Source organism: Streptopelia decaocto (assembly GCF_964273445.1).
Source record: "Streptopelia decaocto genome assembly, chromosome: 13".
Classification (NCBI taxonomy): domain Eukaryota; kingdom Metazoa; phylum Chordata; class Aves; order Columbiformes; family Columbidae; genus Streptopelia; species Streptopelia decaocto.
The window spans coordinates 14,362,294-14,379,029 of record NC_138668.1 but is presented as its reverse complement, the minus strand read 5'-3'; the positions used below and the strand labels follow the sequence as shown (position 1 = coordinate 14,379,029).

General features: G+C 39.8%; 2 protein-coding genes across 2 annotated transcripts in view; one reads left to right on the top strand and one right to left on the bottom strand.

Moving 5' to 3' along the window:
- The window catches only part of NDE1 (nudE neurodevelopment protein 1), a 337,987-nt gene that overhangs the window by 206,933 nt on the left and 114,318 nt on the right, over positions 1-16,736 (bottom strand). The gene's annotated exons all lie outside the window — the stretch shown is intronic.
- Positions 4,062-16,736, top strand: part of LOC309445697 (vitellogenin-like) — a gene marked incomplete at both ends in the record, with an annotated part of 28,748 nt that continues 16,073 nt past the window's right edge. The window contains 6 exons of the mRNA XM_082064701.1: positions 4,062-4,116; positions 7,386-7,436; positions 8,995-9,155; positions 13,644-13,781; positions 14,627-14,816; positions 15,853-15,980. Coding sequence (XP_081920827.1) covers positions 4,062-4,116; positions 7,386-7,436; positions 8,995-9,155; positions 13,644-13,781; positions 14,627-14,816; positions 15,853-15,980 — 723 coding nt within the window. The remainder of the gene's footprint in view (positions 4,117-7,385; positions 7,437-8,994; positions 9,156-13,643; positions 13,782-14,626; positions 14,817-15,852; positions 15,981-16,736) is intronic.

Sequence of the window (16,736 nt, the reverse complement as noted above, 5' to 3'; positions counted from 1 at the left end):
CCGGCCGCAGGTGGAGCCGCGGCCCGGGGCGCCGCCTTCCTGCTTTGTTAGGGCGAAATCTGAGTTTCATAACGATAAAATTAATTTAAAAGAACTCGTGGGGCCTTCACAGAACAGACTTTGCCACTTTGTTAAGCTCGGGTGACCTTGGCAACACTTACATAGGCTTTTCAGGTGTCCACAGACAGCCTCACTCTGTTGTGTGGTATTTTTGATGAAATTCATTTTGCAAACTCCATTAAAACAGATTAATATTTTTTCTTAGGCTTTCGTCCATTGTCATTCTCCTGTGTGTCATTAAACTAGTGTGTTTGAAGTACATGTGCCTCATTTTCTTCAGTATTTTATCTGGGGCAGAACCATGGTGGAAATTTCTCTTTGTTTCGGGTGTTGTGTTTTGATTTTTTTAGAAAAACCTCATTTGGGGGAAAGTAGGAAAGAAAAATGCTTAAAAGATGTTGTTTTTCAGTCTTGAATGGCATCCTGCACTTACCAACCCACTCAAATGAGTGAAGTTAGTAAAGTATCCAGGACATAATGTTATGCTGTGTTGTATCTTAAAGGATGGATTCAACGTGCATTTAAGAGTCTACTGCAAATCAGACATTTACTTCCTAACTTAAAAGTTTCAATACAAAGGGCCCAAAATCTGTGATGCACTGAAAAAACTCTTTGAAGTATGGTTGACAAAAAAAGCCCTGGAGTTTTGTTTTTGAATTTCTTTGTTCTTTGGTGTATGCAATTGTGAAGCTTCAAGCAAGCTCAGATTTATACATTTCTTGAGTGTGCTCATACACCTACGGTAAGATATTTTTCTTCTTTTTTTTATTAATATAGTTTCTTCCTTAAGAAACGGGAAGCCGCAAAGCTAAAACTTGAAGTTAAAATGCAAATTTGATTATTTTGGAAGGCGTGATTTACAGCTGTAACTGAAAAAGCAGAGCAAGACAGTTTGAACAAAATAGAAAATTAGATGCAGTTACCAGGTGACATTGAAATCTATTTTCTTTCTCCAAGCCAAAGCCCAAATCCTTGGTTCTCTGTTCAATCAGTCCTTTCCATATATAAAATACGTCGGGATCACAGCCTCAATCCGAGTTTGAATGTGAGCCTGACCCATGAGTGTCTCAATCTGTTGACATGTAACCCATTCTGAAATTAATGTCTTTACATAGAAATCCACCTTATCTGTTATTTTGCATGGGCGTTCTATGTCAATATCCAATCTGTGGCTGTTGATCCTCAGTTTGGTATCAGAAAGGGACACACTAGGCTGCACTCTGGTTATGCTGGTGCCTGACAGTGGGTCTGTCCAGTTCTTAGAGGCTGGAGTCACTGGTGACTTCTGATGGAAACTTTCGAATAGCTGCTGCTCTATTCTTACAGACATTGGAGTTTCTCTTAGCTCTGCTCAAGCATGTTTGGTGTGCCTGTATTTATTTGGTCCTTTACATTTAACAGGATTTCTTGCGCTTAAAAAGAAACGTAAATATAACTGCATTAATGTCCGGTGTTTACAAATGAAAACTGTTGCTCCCTCTTCAATCTTTTGAAAAAGTTTATTTCTTAATCCTTAAAGAGAAGTCTTCTTCTATGACATGCCAGCTATTTTTGCATGAAAATGTTGTTACTCTAAATTTGTGATTGAAATGCTAATGTAGCTAAGTATTTGTCTTAAAGCTATAAAACATTACTCTTATTAAACCCTATGGCACCTCATTAAAAACTCATTAGAATGGTCTGATTTTCTTAGTTTGACTCAGCAGCGCTCTAAGGAAAGTCCTTTTAGAGACAAAAGGGTTTCTGAAAGAGCTTCTGGCGTTTAACTAGGGGACGAAATGACTAATAAAACGGTTTTGTTCCAAGAAAGCATTTAGATTTGAGCACATACTTAATTTTTGGAGTGTGGTTATGCTTAAAATTAAGCACCTATTTATGGACTCTGCTGACTCCAGACGTAAGGTGCCATACGTAAGATTAACATAAACTAAGTGGAAAACTTAGTATGAAGTGTCCAATTCATTGAAAAGGAACGTACGTTGGTCTCTCCAATGGATTACAAACGTTGTCCTTAATCTGAGGGGTGGGCCACAGATGCTCAGCACACAAACACTGCTTGTCACTTGTTGCTGTTGGGCTATGTGGTTCTTAGGAGAGTCGTGATAAGGCAGAAATTAGCTCTACTTCCAATTCTGATATTCCCACTGAATTCAGTATAAGTTTTTTGCTTTTAAGTTAGTTTGCATTAGCTATGTGAAATTTGTCGAAAAATCTTACTATATAAACAGGTAAAAATCAGACTACTGTGGAGAACAGGCAATAGGAGCAATTCAAGAAAAGAATTGTCACAATATAGCAATCTTCTGGTAAATTCATTGTGTTTTTGTGTTCATGCCCAGCTAGTAACTTACCTGCATCCATCCATATTGCTCATAGTAGACCAAGAGCTGAATGACTGCAGAATAATGTATGGAGCATGTACTGTGCCCGGATGAGCTGGAATCTTAAAATAAAAAATTAGAACAAAGACAAAATGGAGTAACTCAGCAGAGTAAAAATGGCAAAGATCTCCACAATGAAATCTCTGAAGCAGTGTCAAAATTAGAATATTCTGAAGAACTGCAGTGGTGGAGAATGAAGGCGCTCTCAGTTACCGCTTTGAGTTGATCATAGGAAATCCAAGCTGCTGTATGAACTCTCTACATTTGTGTTGGTCTGGGGTTTTTTTTGGTGGTTTGGGGCGGCTGTGTGTGGTGGTGTTTGTGTTTGTTGTTGTTGTTGATTGGTGGTTGGTTTTTTTTAAATTCAGTTTCAGACCTGAGCTGTCCCTGAGTTTGGCATTTGGTAGATCTGGGATTTAGATAAAGGGGCCCATCTTTCATCATGGAAAATTTCATTAACTCCTTAGACTTGTCTTGCACTCTCTCATCTTTGGTCATTGATCTATGTAAAGCATATGGGAGAAGTTGCTGTCCCTTTGACTAAAATTCGTAGGCATTTTATACTCAGCAAATGTTACCTGATGGAGAAAGTAAGTTTGGGCAGAGGCTGTGACAACATGAGCTTAGTCGGGGAGAGTAGTGCTGGTGACTGGGATTGTTACCTGTGATTTCTACTTGTGAATCTGGTTTGAAGCAAACAGTAGCTCAGGGTAAACCAGAGAGACTTACAGCAGATGGAGGCATGGCAGCAGGAAACAATAAATCTTTGCCTGTCCACAGCAGCTTCCTTCAGAAGGCCTTGGCGTTTGGGTTTTGACAGTGCCTCTGTGGTGTAAGTGATCACTGATCCTGTAATGTGTGAGGAGTGAAGATGGTCACAGGCTGCCAGGGCAGGTGTGGGATGAGAACCCCCCTTCTAGAAGAATGAGGCAGGAGAACAGGAGGTAGGTGGTGAATCTCACTCAAGCAGGAGTGGAAGGTCTTTATCAGTGAACCCTGGGAAACCTGTGTGTGACACATTCTGAAAACCTAGGTGCTACCAGAAAGACTGTAGTGTAGTGGGTTTGTGTGTTATTGACGCACAGTTTCATCTATCTTAGGTTTGGGACTTTGGTTGAAGGGGGATGAGCTGCCTCCTATGAACTTGCTTCTGTCCCAAAGCTTTTGCTTTCATCCTGTGCACTTTTTGATTGATTAATCCTCAGGAAGTGATTGCTAGGTTATTTTTTAATTTATGTATTTATTTTAAATTTATTGCATGGGATTGTCCTGAGCATTTGCTAAGTTGTGATGCCTTATGCTTATTTCCTTCTCCTTGCAGTTCTGTGGAATTTCTAACAGGTTAACTTTGCTCCCTTTTTTTTGCAACAAGGCTGAAGTGCTGTTGGAGATTGGATAAAGGTTTGTGTGTGTCTCTCCCCCCCTTACTACACACGCACACCCTCCCTTCTGCAGGCTGCCCTGCCAGAGCCCCTCCTCTGCCTGCAAGAGGGGAGTTGAATAGTGAGCTCCTGCTTTGTGAAGGAAATTTTCTTCCACTGCCTTGCTCAGAGGTGTCTTTGAGAGGAGAACTGATGTGGTTTTGTTAACTTCTGTGCTGAGGAGGTGATTTTGATGGCCATGGGGCTGCACGCCATCATTTTACTCTGTGCTGTTGTGGCAGGAGCTTCAGGGAGTAAGTAGAAGAAACTTTTTCCTCTGCTAAGATTGGTTTCTCTCAATGCAAAATACTTCTACTAAGGAATGATCTTGCTAGCAAAACTTCGGAGATGCTGTAAATTATGTTAGAATTTATAGGTTTGCAGTAGCTCTTGTAGCAGCTTTGTCTTGATTTTGGGTGTAGTGTAGCATTTTGCTTTACTGAGGTCGCTGGGTGGTGCTGGGCAGGTGGGAGGGCACCCCACCTATAAAGGAGTGTGGTTAAACAGTGCATCTTCCTTCAGCACTCCTAGGGAAAGCAACAGAAACACCGCGATTGTGCCAGGCAATTCATGATCTCACGTGGAAATAACATGTTAGTATCCGTTCTAAAGTTGAGCTCACTTTGGTATTTGGTAGATGAAGGATTCTGAAAAGTGTGACTGGATCATGGAATGTCCATGGTGTGGTCCCTTGTCAACTGAAAAGAGATAAGTTCATGATGTTTCTAGAACCAAAATAAATTATAGGAGAAAATTTAAAATTTAAAAAGAACTAAGCAAAGAGCAGAAACTAAATGTAGATACCTTAACAAAGTTGACAAAGTGCCTGATTGTCCAGAGAGCTCAGCCTACCACAGTAAGTTTATAAATCCTGAGTACAGCGTTCAGGTATCCACACAGGAGCTAAGAGAGCTCTTAAAGCTGGTCCCGGAGAGGCATGCTCAACATCTGAGAAGTGTGATGCTACGTAACAGAGGTGAATTTTCCAAGTTTGTCTTACCGTGTTTATTTTAAGGTACTTGAATAAGTCGTACTGATTTCTTCATTAAAAGCTATTAACTTAACACTACCTTTTCCCACTGTTTAAACGAGTGAGCTAGAGAGCCCTTTTCTTACCTGACCCACTAGGTACTTAGGGATTACTTCTTTCCCTCAAGAAAACTGAGAAGTGTACTACTTTATCTCCAAATGTAGTGTGTTTGGAATGTTAGAAGTTAATCCATATGTTTTATGTATAGATAGGTATATTTATAAAAATTAATAGTTGAGTGGTAATTCTCATATATTACGTGACCTGATCTCTCTGTGGTAGAATGTTTTCTAGTTTTGCAGACATCTGTAGCACTTGACCAAGTTTGCTTGAAAAGAACATGTTGTTCCTACTTTTTAAAGGTAAAATCTGCAGTTCCATACAGAAAATTAATTCTGCAAAATAAAAAGGAGTATTTGTTGGGAGAAAAATAAAAGTGTGGGGTTAAGACCTTTTGAAGAAAAATGTAATTTTACTCTCCAGGCATTCAAATTTTATCTTGGGAATAAAAATGTATATAATCTTGAGTGGGTGCTGAAGAAACAAACACTTTCTTATTTTTGTTCCAAAACCAGTGAATTCCCTTCTTTCCTCCTGCCAATGATTTTGACATTTCAGAAAAAGGGATTAAGAGGAGGGAAAATACGGTTCCAATAAATAAGTGTTGATTTTTAGATGTTGTAGTTGGACAAGGACATTTCTTTAAGATATGTAGCATATGTAAAACATACAAAAGCACAGAACTAGAATAAAGAGACTCTCTTAACCTCTGTCTCCAGTGGGAGACAGAGCTGAGCAATACAGGGATGTTCGTTACCACTTCACAGGGAGGTTCATCAGCACATAGTGTATCATAGAGGTTTGGGGTGATTATACTTACTGTTGAACTTCTTGTGGGAATTATTTTAAGAAAGATTTATCAATAATGGCAAGTTAGGGCTGCATGCTTTTAATCCTAATTAAACCATATAATACATTATTTAATAATCAAGTAGCATTTTCTTTTACTATGGTACGTACAAGTGCCATGTGTTGAAGTACAGCAGGATCCACATACTTGATTTTGGCTGTTCCTCACATGGCACTGCATGTGAGCAGCTGGGATCTGACTGATCTTTCCACATACACATTCCTTTCAATATCTAGGACTTGGGGTGACTTGCTGAGCTGATCACCTGGGAGTGTCAGCAGTGCAGGATCAGGTCCTGGAACCTGTATCTCACAGGTGTCCATCATGGGGCTCCTCTCTCAAAATTCCTGTAATTCAGCTGAAGTTTATCACAGAAGTTCTCACAAGATTGGGACCAGCAGGCCAGTCTTCAGCATAGTACCTGTGTGTTTGCCAGAGGTGAAAGCAATCTGCAGTGATTTTGTTTTATATCAGTTGAGCCCTTTGTGTGCCCGGTCATGCTTGTAGAGCAGGGCTGTCAACCTCCTTTTCAGCGGGTGCCACATCAACCTTGCAGTTGCCTTCAAAAGGCCGAATGTAATTTTAGGACTGTATAAATATATAAACGTATTTGTAGAGGCAGACACAGTGATGCACAGGAAATGGACACCCTAAAAATTTCACTGTTGCTTAACTTCCCTATGAAAACATAATTTTTCTTCCAGTTCATTATAGACATTTATGTTGTCTAGCAGTGCTTGCAATAACTGAAGTCTTGCTAGTTTAGCGTACAATGTGTGTGCACAGAGTGACGAGGAGGCACGAAGTCTCTGTTCGCAGCAGCCCCATCCGCTTCCCCTGTTGACGCCAATGCAAGTCTGAAGCAATTCTGGTGGTATGGTGTGTGTTCTGCCCTCCCAGTCAAAGTCTGAATGAAAGTCAGGCTGGAGAACAGGCTCTCCAGTGTTAAAGGAATTCTTAACCAACTGCACCCTTGAGTTGTGATGTTTATATGTTCCTCAATGTGTTGGCGATAGAGAGGTTTTTCTTGGGCAGTAAAGCTTGCTCTTGTTCTGCTCTAAATGATACTTTTGATTTTTTGAATGGCTATGTGCAATAAAAATCTTAGCTAAGTAGAAATTTTCCCTAACTGCAATAAAGTTAGAGGCCTATGGATGTGAAGAAGTGTGGTGCTTACTGGTGTATAAAATGTGTATTTCTTTCTTGAATTAAGAACCCCTTTTTAAAATTTTCTTGGTAATCCACGATATTGTTGCATTTCCATACTTCCCTCAATAAATACACTAAGGCATGTAATTCCTTTGTGTGTGTGTTTGTGTGGTATAGATGTGTAGAAAGGGGCAAGAGCAGAGTCTTTCCCTGTATACTTGGTAGCAAAACTCTCTTGGATTTCTGTTTAGCGTGTTTTGGTTTTGTTTGTTTGGGTTTTTTTGTTTGTTGGTTGGGTTTTGGTTTTTTGTTTGTGTGTTTTTGAGGGTCATGCTTGGGTTTCAGTTCTTTCATTGTAATTGAAAAGTGGAAGGTCTCTCCTGAGCTGCACACAAATTTTTGGTGCTTTTCTATTATCTTACCTGTCATTGCAGGATCCTCTGAGAGTTTGAGTTATGGAGCTTCCTGTTCTGCAGAGTGTGCAGGTGAGTAAAACAAGACTGTATTGAAGCCTTGTATGTGATAAGGAAGGAGGGATTTGAAAAATTCCTTCCCTTCAGCAGGGTTGTTGTGTTCTTAGCAGAGTGATACTTTTGTCTGACTGACATTCACAGAAGTAGTGGAGAAGTTCCACTAAGCTTTACCAAGCCCAGACCTGCCTGAAGTTTGTATTTATAGACACTAGAGCTAAGCAAACTACTAAACCAGGGCAGGACAAAACCCGGCCATGTGTGTGTTTTTTTCCAGTGCCCACTGTTAGCTACTTTCATACTGAAACAGGCGTGAGGAAAGACTTCACCTTCAGTAAGCAGACACAAAACTTACATTCTGTAAAGGAGGAGCGGGCTGGAAGACAGGATATTGAACTGACCTGGGAAGGTTTGGTTGAATGGCTTGAGGTGCAGTTGGTAACTTGCGCTTCTCATTTGCATTCCCAGCAGGTACTTGAATGTGCAGAAGTGCTTTTCGTTGTAACAGCAAGGGGAGCGTGTGGATGTTTTGCTCCCAAGGAGATCTTGACCTGGCCTCTTAGCACCCTACTCAGACCATGTGGCTCAGAGACCCCTCATTTTTTCAACATTACTTCTTCTCTGGGGCTTTGTCATTGCAAGTGCTCCACTGTTGCAGTGCTGCTGTGAAGCAGAGAAGCAGCAGCTCTGTGTTATGGGAGTCACAGTGGTCATTTTTCCTAGATGTTGTCATCCTCATCTGAGGAAAGAGAGAGTCTATCACTTGAATTTTCCATCTTCTGCATGTCAGTGGTCCCAGTTAAGGTCGTACCATGATGTCTTACCTTTTAGGGACACTGTATTTGTTACAGTTTCACACACCACAGCCACCAAAAAATACGGCATTGAAGGTGTTATGACTCTAATCTCATCCTTTCAGGGTTAATTCTTATCACCCAATCTAGAAGAGAATCTCCTTTGATTAGAGGAATGCAAAGACCATTTAACACACAGGACGATGTCTGACATGGTATTCACTAGAAGACAGTGCTACCCATGGACACTTGCCAGGTCATTACAGTGTCTTCATAAAAATACAAATAATCCTTGTCTTCCCATTCTTTCTTTTCCTCAGCCTGGATCTTTTGGGGCAGGCTTTCAGACCCAAAGTTCTGTACTTAAAAAACACCTCATTTAGTTTGTCTGCATATGTGTAGCTCACAGAGTGGCATGAAAAGCCTTGAATGCATCAGCAGATCTTTTTCATCTTGCTGTTGCAAAGGTCCTGTTTTGCTGCTCTCTGAAAGGTGTCAAAAGAACATCATACCCTAAATGTATTGCATTCCTTTCCTGCTTTTGGAAATTAGATTCCTGCCTTGATGGAAATTGTAAGTTTATGTGCATAGGAGAGAGGAGAATTCTTTTCACCTTCCATACAGGAGCCATTGCTAGCATGCAGGGTGCTTTTAGAAACCCAGTTCTTTCAACTGTGAATCCAAGTGGGAATGGAACATTCTGAATATCCAGCCTCTTGTTTAGCTGATTTCAGTGGCCAAAAGATTTAAAAAAAACATTTTTTTTGTTTGTTTCCTAGGACACAGTGCATCGTACTTTCCCAAAAGAGCTAGATACAGCTACAGGTATTCAGCAGTCACCAACACTTTCCTGCAGGGAGGTATTTACAAAAGCAGTGGCATCTCTCTGGAGAGCATGGTGATCATTGAGGTGTTGGGGAATTGCCACATGGTTTTGAAAGTGAGTATTGTCATAACCAACTGAGTGATTGGGTTGAGCTGATGTGGAACTGTATCTTTCTTTGGGATTACTCGTACATTTAAAACATTAATTTTTTCTTGTGATTAAAAACCAACTCATTTCTAGATGTCATAATTAGAGTTGCAGAATTGCTTTGATGTGACATGGCTTCAAATTAAGTATTTGCCAGTTTTAAAGGACAGATTAAACAAATAATTGTTGTTGTTGTTTTTTTTTTCCTAAGTGGTGTGACAGTTTCACAGTTGCACATGAAGTGCAGAACTAGAGATGAAGCTAGTCCCTTTGAAAGGAACTTGGTTTATTTTTAAGCACTTTCATATCTGTAGCAGTAATTTAAAAATAACAAGTGTTTTAAAGAAAACTTGAAAAACTTGTATGATCTTCTGGATTGATGCCATTCCTACCCCACTGTAAAATTCAGCCTTGTAACACTCCATTGATCTCAACAGGAGATCTCTCTCTCTGTGACAAGAGCAACAGACCAGTTTCAGATTTCTGACCTTTTCCTGGGGTGAGCCCTGCGGTAGGCCAGTTTGAGAATTACAGGGCCTTAGCAGGGGGAGAACGGAAAATAAACTTCTCTCGTCTGCCTTGACTTTCCTTCAGGTTAACGGAGTGAATAATTAATGGGTTCTGCAGGGAGTTGTCATATGTGTACTATATACTCAAATATATGAGGCCAATGAAGAATAGGGTAGTTATCCCTGTCCTAACATGGCCATATGGTTAAAATTAACTGGTCAGTGGTCCTGTGATTTTTACATGAAAAATGACAATTTGGTTACTGTCTTCAGATTGAATCACTCTCTTCTGCCTTGCAATATCAATGGCTGGATTCTCCAGCTTCTAGCTCTTTATCTTAATTTGAGGCTTCCTAAGATAAGCAAAACAATATAGAGTAGGATGCTTGTCTTTATAAAGAATAAAAAAAGTAGAAGATATTAAGAAAGAAAATTACTAATAGTTGCAGTCTATGCTGTACTTCCAATGGGGCAAGTAGCCACTATTTTTGATCTACCATTTGAGAACGGTTCTTCCTTACCACAACCAGCCAAATTGCAAGTACTTTAGGAAATTCTATAATGAACTTAAGTCTGCATTTTCTCTTCTGAATTCAGTAAAAGTAAGCTATGAAAAGGCTGCTGAATACTGAGAACTTTACCAGGTATAGTCTCAAGAGTCAACTGAGATGGGCAGTAATTTTGCTTTTCAACTTGAGTAGAAAGACTTTATCCAGACTCCTGCTTTATGCCACAGGAGGTGATTGCTTCTGCCTTGAAAATGAAAGGGATGTAGTAGTGCCATATAAAATGTGTTTAATAGTGAGTGAAACTTCTTTGTAGAAGAAATTTCTGGAAACCATCTCAGTTATGCAACCTGAAGATATGGCCATCGTGGTTGTGTTTCCTGTAACACTGAGCCTTTTTTCATAGTCTGGGACATTCTGTGTAGATGCCCTTATGTGGCAAAGTCCTCAAGTTTCTATTGACAATTATATTTATTGCTTTATAATCTTTGCTCCTAGGTGCATGATGTACAGATTAAGAAAAGTCTTGCATCCCATGAGGAGCCTCTGAAGGAAATGGAGAGTCTAAGGTAGAAAAACTTCAATTCTAGTCTTTTTTATTTTATTTTTTTAAGCTATATGGCTTAGCAGCAACTTGACTACACATTGTTCATTCTCTTTCCTACACCATTTAGTTTTAGGGTTTTTTTTGGTTGTTGTTTGTTTTGCTTGGTTGGTTTGTTTTTAAAGCAAGGATCGAGATCTGAGCATGATCAGCAAAATCACAGGTATTTGGTCCAAAAAGATTTTTCTGAACCTAATTATCATCCCTTTGTATGTAAAAGCATTTGGAGAGTGGACAGTTAAAATTATTCTGGGTACAAATTATCAGGCCTCTAGCTGTCTAGTGGCATGTTTGGATTGCTTGCTCGTTCTCTGAGTTGCAGTTGTTACTTGTAGAGACTCTTGAATTTTGAAATACATTTCAGAAGTTCTTGATTTGGGGGATTCTTATGATGCAAAACGTTGGATTTTTTTCTTCCGATATATTTAAACTGCATTTATTTGTGGAATGTAATTTTCTTCCTTTTATGTTTCTGTTTTTAGTAGCTCATTCATAACATATGCCAGTGTGTTTCTCTCTGACTTGCAAAGGTATAGACTCTATTGACGATGCCTATACAAAAAGGCCTCTTCACACTGTGGAGGCCTGGTATTTTCCCAGAGAACCGGTGCTTCTTGTGTCATCAAAAAAAAAGCAGTTCTGTTGTCTGATTAAGCTCAGCCTTGTAATCTTCCTCTTTGTCCTGCCACTTGGATTCTCAGCCTTTAAACAACACTGAGAACTGAGGTAACTGACTCAATTCAAAGGGTCAAAAAGAGCAAGTTTGTGCTTCTTGTATTCATCAGGAAGAGCTTTGTGTTCCACAGAACGAGTAGTGGTTTCAGAGTTCAAATCAGAGTACAGGCACATCTTCTGTGAAGTTATTTGTAGGGTTTTCATAGAGGTAAGAGCAGTTGTGTCTTGTTCTTTGCAGAGAAGCCAAAAAAATTAGAGGTAGCAAAGAAAATATTGAGTGAAGGTTGGCTATTGAAAGTAATTATTCAGATGAGTGAACCTTATTAGCATTTGCCTCCGCCTGTTGTGAATATACAGTGCTCTAGCTTGTCCTCTGAATGTGCATGTAATTTCCAGATAGTAGCAAAAGCAACCACAGTTGCCTAGGAGTTCAGAAACCCTAATCCCGTGTGCACAGTGTCTGTTCCTGGGAAGACTTTATCCAGGTGTCGGTTTGAAGGTTTTCTCTGATGTTGTCTTTGTGACCAAGTTAATGAGATGAACAGTGAGTTCTGCAGTTAATGTGCAGGTGAGCTGTGTTGCTCACTGTGTGGGAGCGGACCAGAGGGCTGCTGTAGAATTCTTCCTTTGGATGGCTTGTTTTTCTCCATTTTGAGGGGAAATATGTGATTAAAGTTCATTATATTAGGAGTGAAAATCAATGTTAAAAAATTATCTCTTGCAAAAATAGAAAACACTGTACTCTCAATCTGGGATAGCAAAAACAATCAGGGGGATGACTTCGGGACAGAGCCCAAGTATGTACACCTTCCAGAGCAGGAAAGATTTGGTTTGATTGGAAAGCAGTTGATCTTGTGTGTGTGTGTCACAGCTGAAGAGGAATGATAAAGAGTACCTGCAGTTACTTTGCAATTGACATGCTTACCAATGCTAACGGTGCCCTGAATCATAAAATGGAATTTCTTTCTTTCTTTAAACAAGAATCATTGCCATCAAGTATAATTACTTGTAATGAATTTACCAGAAATTTGCTTTATTAGGTGTTACAGTTATGTCGAAGATGCCGTGATTATCTTGAGGTGTTTGGTTTTTATTATTGTTGTATGGGTTTTTTTTTAAGGGCTCTTGGGGTCAGGGTGAATTCATGAAGAACAGGGACTTCCTATAAAGAATGGATATGCAGAATAAGACAGATCCATTGTGAAGGAACAGCTCTGTTCAGAAAATCTGAGTCCAATTTAATAAACTGACTTGCAGCCACTGTTTGAAGCAAGAAACTATAAACTCTTTTATTTCAGGGAAATACTAGAACAGCATCCTCTTCATTTTTCTTTCCATGATGGGAAAGTTCTGAAGCTCTGTCCTGTGAGGAGTGAACAGACCTGGGCACTGAACATAAAGCGAGGCATTCTCAGTGTCCTGCAGACGTCACAAGCATCCCCTCCTAGTGCGGCTGTTGAAGAGGTGAGGCTGGTAGAGTTGTGCTCTAGAGTGGCTGTTAGCCTTTGTACATGTTGAATCTATATTCCCTTTGTAAATAACTAAAGGTTTTGCCCACTTGGCGACTGGTCAGCAGCCAGCTGTGGTTGTCTGGTTGTTTTTTGTAGTGAATGTTATGAAATTATCTACAATTTGCGTTCCTGTTGAGGGTTTGAAACTACTACTTGGTTACCTGAGGAAAAGCTGCACTTCTGTTGTGAAGAGCAGTCTCTGAACTGACCTTCAGCATGATGTGTGCTACCTCATTCTCATGCTATTGCTACGTATCAGTACTTAAAACAGATGTTCTACAATAAAGCTTGGGATACCCATATATAATTACACTTTTTCTTAGTAGGAATGCTCTTCTGAATTAATGCTTCCCTGCAAACCCACAAAACCTTAAATGAAAAAGCATACATTTATCAATTATCTGATTCCGAGTAACACAGTGAAGTTAAACGAATAGACAAACCCTGACCATTTTGAAGTCTGATCAAGGTCTTTAAAATTATTTGTCTTTCCATAGCTTTTGTGGTAAAGCCAGTGTCCTGCAAGGCAGAATTTAGGTCTCTCTTGCATTGTTATTAAAACAAAGCAGTTATTAAAATTAATTGTAGTAGCCCATAATACCTACTTGTATGTGTGCATGTGCGATTCAACACTGTACATTTGTTACTAGGTGGATGTTCTGGGAATATGCCCAACCAGGTATCAGCGAAAAGGTCCTGTTCTTGTCAAGACAAGGGACTTAAACCTCTGCTCTCATCGGTATTCTGGTTTTACCTCTGTGCAGTCTGTTGTTCTTCCTCATGTGTCGGTAAGTGTTGGGGAATGACACTGATCCTTCCACAGGGCCTTTTAATTTCTTTGAAGAGTCATAGTATGAATGAAAACATGTTTCAATAGTCATTTATGGTCCATAAAATTTGTGTGTGTCTGTCCAAACTTGAATCCTTAGCAAAGAAATGATGAATATTATTGTCCCTGTAATGCCTGTTGTTCACAGAAATTGTTTCTAATGGAAATTTGCATTGTGGTTGATGAACATTGTAGTATAAATGCAAGAGGTTGTTAGGTGCCTGGATTGAATTCTGTCACTAAAATATGTTATACTTACAGTGGTAAACTGAAAGAGCGTGAAAGAGAGGAATAGAGAGATATGGATAAGAAAAATACACTATGTAACAAAGCAAGTTGTTATTTGCAGAAAACTTTGGAAAGATAGAAACTTTTCTAAAAGCCATACTCACAGCTTTCCACTGTTCACGGCAAATACAGTCAGTGTTTGTATCTTGTGTTGTTTTTATCAGGTTAATATTACTTGTTTCTTGTATCGTACTAGCTAGTCATAATTTACCAGCCTTTTGCTTTTCTCAACTCTGCTGACTAAAAAGATCTGCTTAACACTGATGCTTTGTCAACTGAAATGAATTGAGACCTTTTGACACAGAAAGTTAGTAGCAGTTTCATTTCAGTGATGGAAAAATGAGACTGAAAATAAAGAGCATATTAACCTCCGCAAGCTGGGCTCTGTCAAAGGTCTAGGTAAGAGACTTCATGCTGTATCGTAGACCTGGGATCTTCTGTGAAGCTGGGAGAGAAAGGACTTGGCAGACTGACATAAGCTGTCAAGACTTTACCTGAGGTATCTCTTCTTCTCAGTCTGAGCAGCAGATCCTGTCCTCCAAACTGGAATGTGTTCAGAGCGTTTCAGATGGAGTCCTGGCAGAGGCCAAATGCATGGAGTCCAGCCTCGTTACTCTGCTCTCTCAGAAGGGCAGCGGGCCAAAGACGCAGACACAGTCTTCGTTGAAACTTCTTCAAGTGGAAACAGAGATGCTGTACGAAAAAGGTAATGTAATGTTTCCGCTAAAATAAAGTACATTTATTTCCTAGAAAAATCTTGGGTCTGAATCTTGCCTGTGAGAGCTCTTTGCACCTGGTATTTCCTTTAATGTGTTCAGCTGTGTGCAGGTGGATGTTTTTACAGGCTGGGCTGCTGCGAGCTGTCCCTTTGGGAGTTGGGGTGTGCGATAGCAATGCAGGATGGATCTCCAAAAGTGAGAGATTTCCGTAATGGCCAACTCCTTTTTACCTGCTTTACATACGTAGCCCCATTCTACGCAGAACATCAGCCTTCCTGTGTCTGTGGGCAGTTCCTGTGGGCAGTTTGAATACAAATGAAGCTTAAATAATTGCAAGTCCTAATGAAACTAAGGACATGCCACGTCTGAGAGCCATTTCAGTTTTCGCTCCTTCTTTGCTCTGTGTGCTTCTCTTTAGAAGGATGATTTTACTGAAGTTAAGGGGAAGCTTGCCTGAGGAAGGACTTCAAAGTTGAGCTCTAAATGTTGAGAAACATTTTGTATTTTTTTATTGTCTTTTTTTTTTTTCTAAAAGAAAAATCAAAATTTCCGGGACAATTTTATTTCTCATTATGCCAACATAAGATGCCAAGATTCTTCCTCAGGAAGATGTTAAGAGGCAAGCTATCTATTTTTCTTGGCACCTAGATCTCCTGTTGAGTGTTTGGGAAGTTGAAGCGACAGGAGGAGTGATTAGATAAAATTGGAAAAAATGATGAATGTGAAGTAACACGGCCATTGTAAGAGGCAAACTGATGGAAAGTGGACTTTTTTCCGTTTATATCTTCTTTGTCTAGTTTCTCTATTTTTTTCAGGTCCCACCTGTGTTTAGGCCTTTATTCTGTTGTGTTCTTAGATTTAGCCTGACTGCAGGCATTCATATTCTTCCCTTGGTGTTAGGAGACTAGAGAGTTTCTTCCCTGTAGAAGTAAAGGCTCAGAGAGACACTTTTCCCTAGCATTTAGGGTTAACCATAGCAAATGACCAGCAACCACCAGATCTGATTTTTCTTTGTCTTCTCAGTGGACTCTGAGGATCTGTATGTGACCAGCATGCTCTACGAAAGGGAAGAAGCTGAGAGGGAGGTCACTGGAGGGGAGGTGTCTGACCTGGTGTGGAAGCTCTGCCTGGCACACAGTGCGAGTTTTGAGGTAAGCTTTTACACATAACCTCCATTGCCTTGTAAGGCCCCTTGTGGTCTGACAGTTCTCCTACGCAAATGAGAGGTGACTATGAGACCAGCAATTTTGAAATTGGCCTTTCATTGTTTTGGGATTTTTTTAATGTGGTATTATAGAAAGATTAAATGCTTTGAAGTGCCATTTTCCTATATAAACAATAAATCAAACTGAAGAGTTGGAAAGTCATGTGGCTCCTGAATATTGGGCAAAACTAATTAAGAACTGTATTCTAAATTAATGTGAAAGAAAATGGTCTGAATTTTTGTTTTGCTGTGGAAAAGCATAGAAAAAGGGGCCTGGTTTGGGTTATCACTGGCAGTTTTGATGCTTAATTGTAAAAACCCTCTTCTACAGGTTTAGTATGGTATGCTACCCATGTTAGTGCTGTTGTTTCCATGTTTGAGTTCTTTGGTTCTTCTCCTGTTACCTCATCCCCTCAAAACTGTTTGCACATGAAATCCGTTCCTCTGGATCTTGGCTATTTGGTTCCTTGTGCTTCTGATGAATTCTAGTAATAACCACCGTATTTTCTGGGGATGCTGCTTGGGTCCAGAAGGAATCTCTTCTCACCTAAACCATTTTCATTGGTGAATGCTGCTAAAATGTGGTGATGTGGAACATGCAGTGGCTTAATTTTTTTCAACGATGACCATCATTCTAAATGAGGTCTGCCTGATTCCTTAGCTTGATCAGGTCTTGTAATTTTTGTTGATCCTGGCAGCAGCT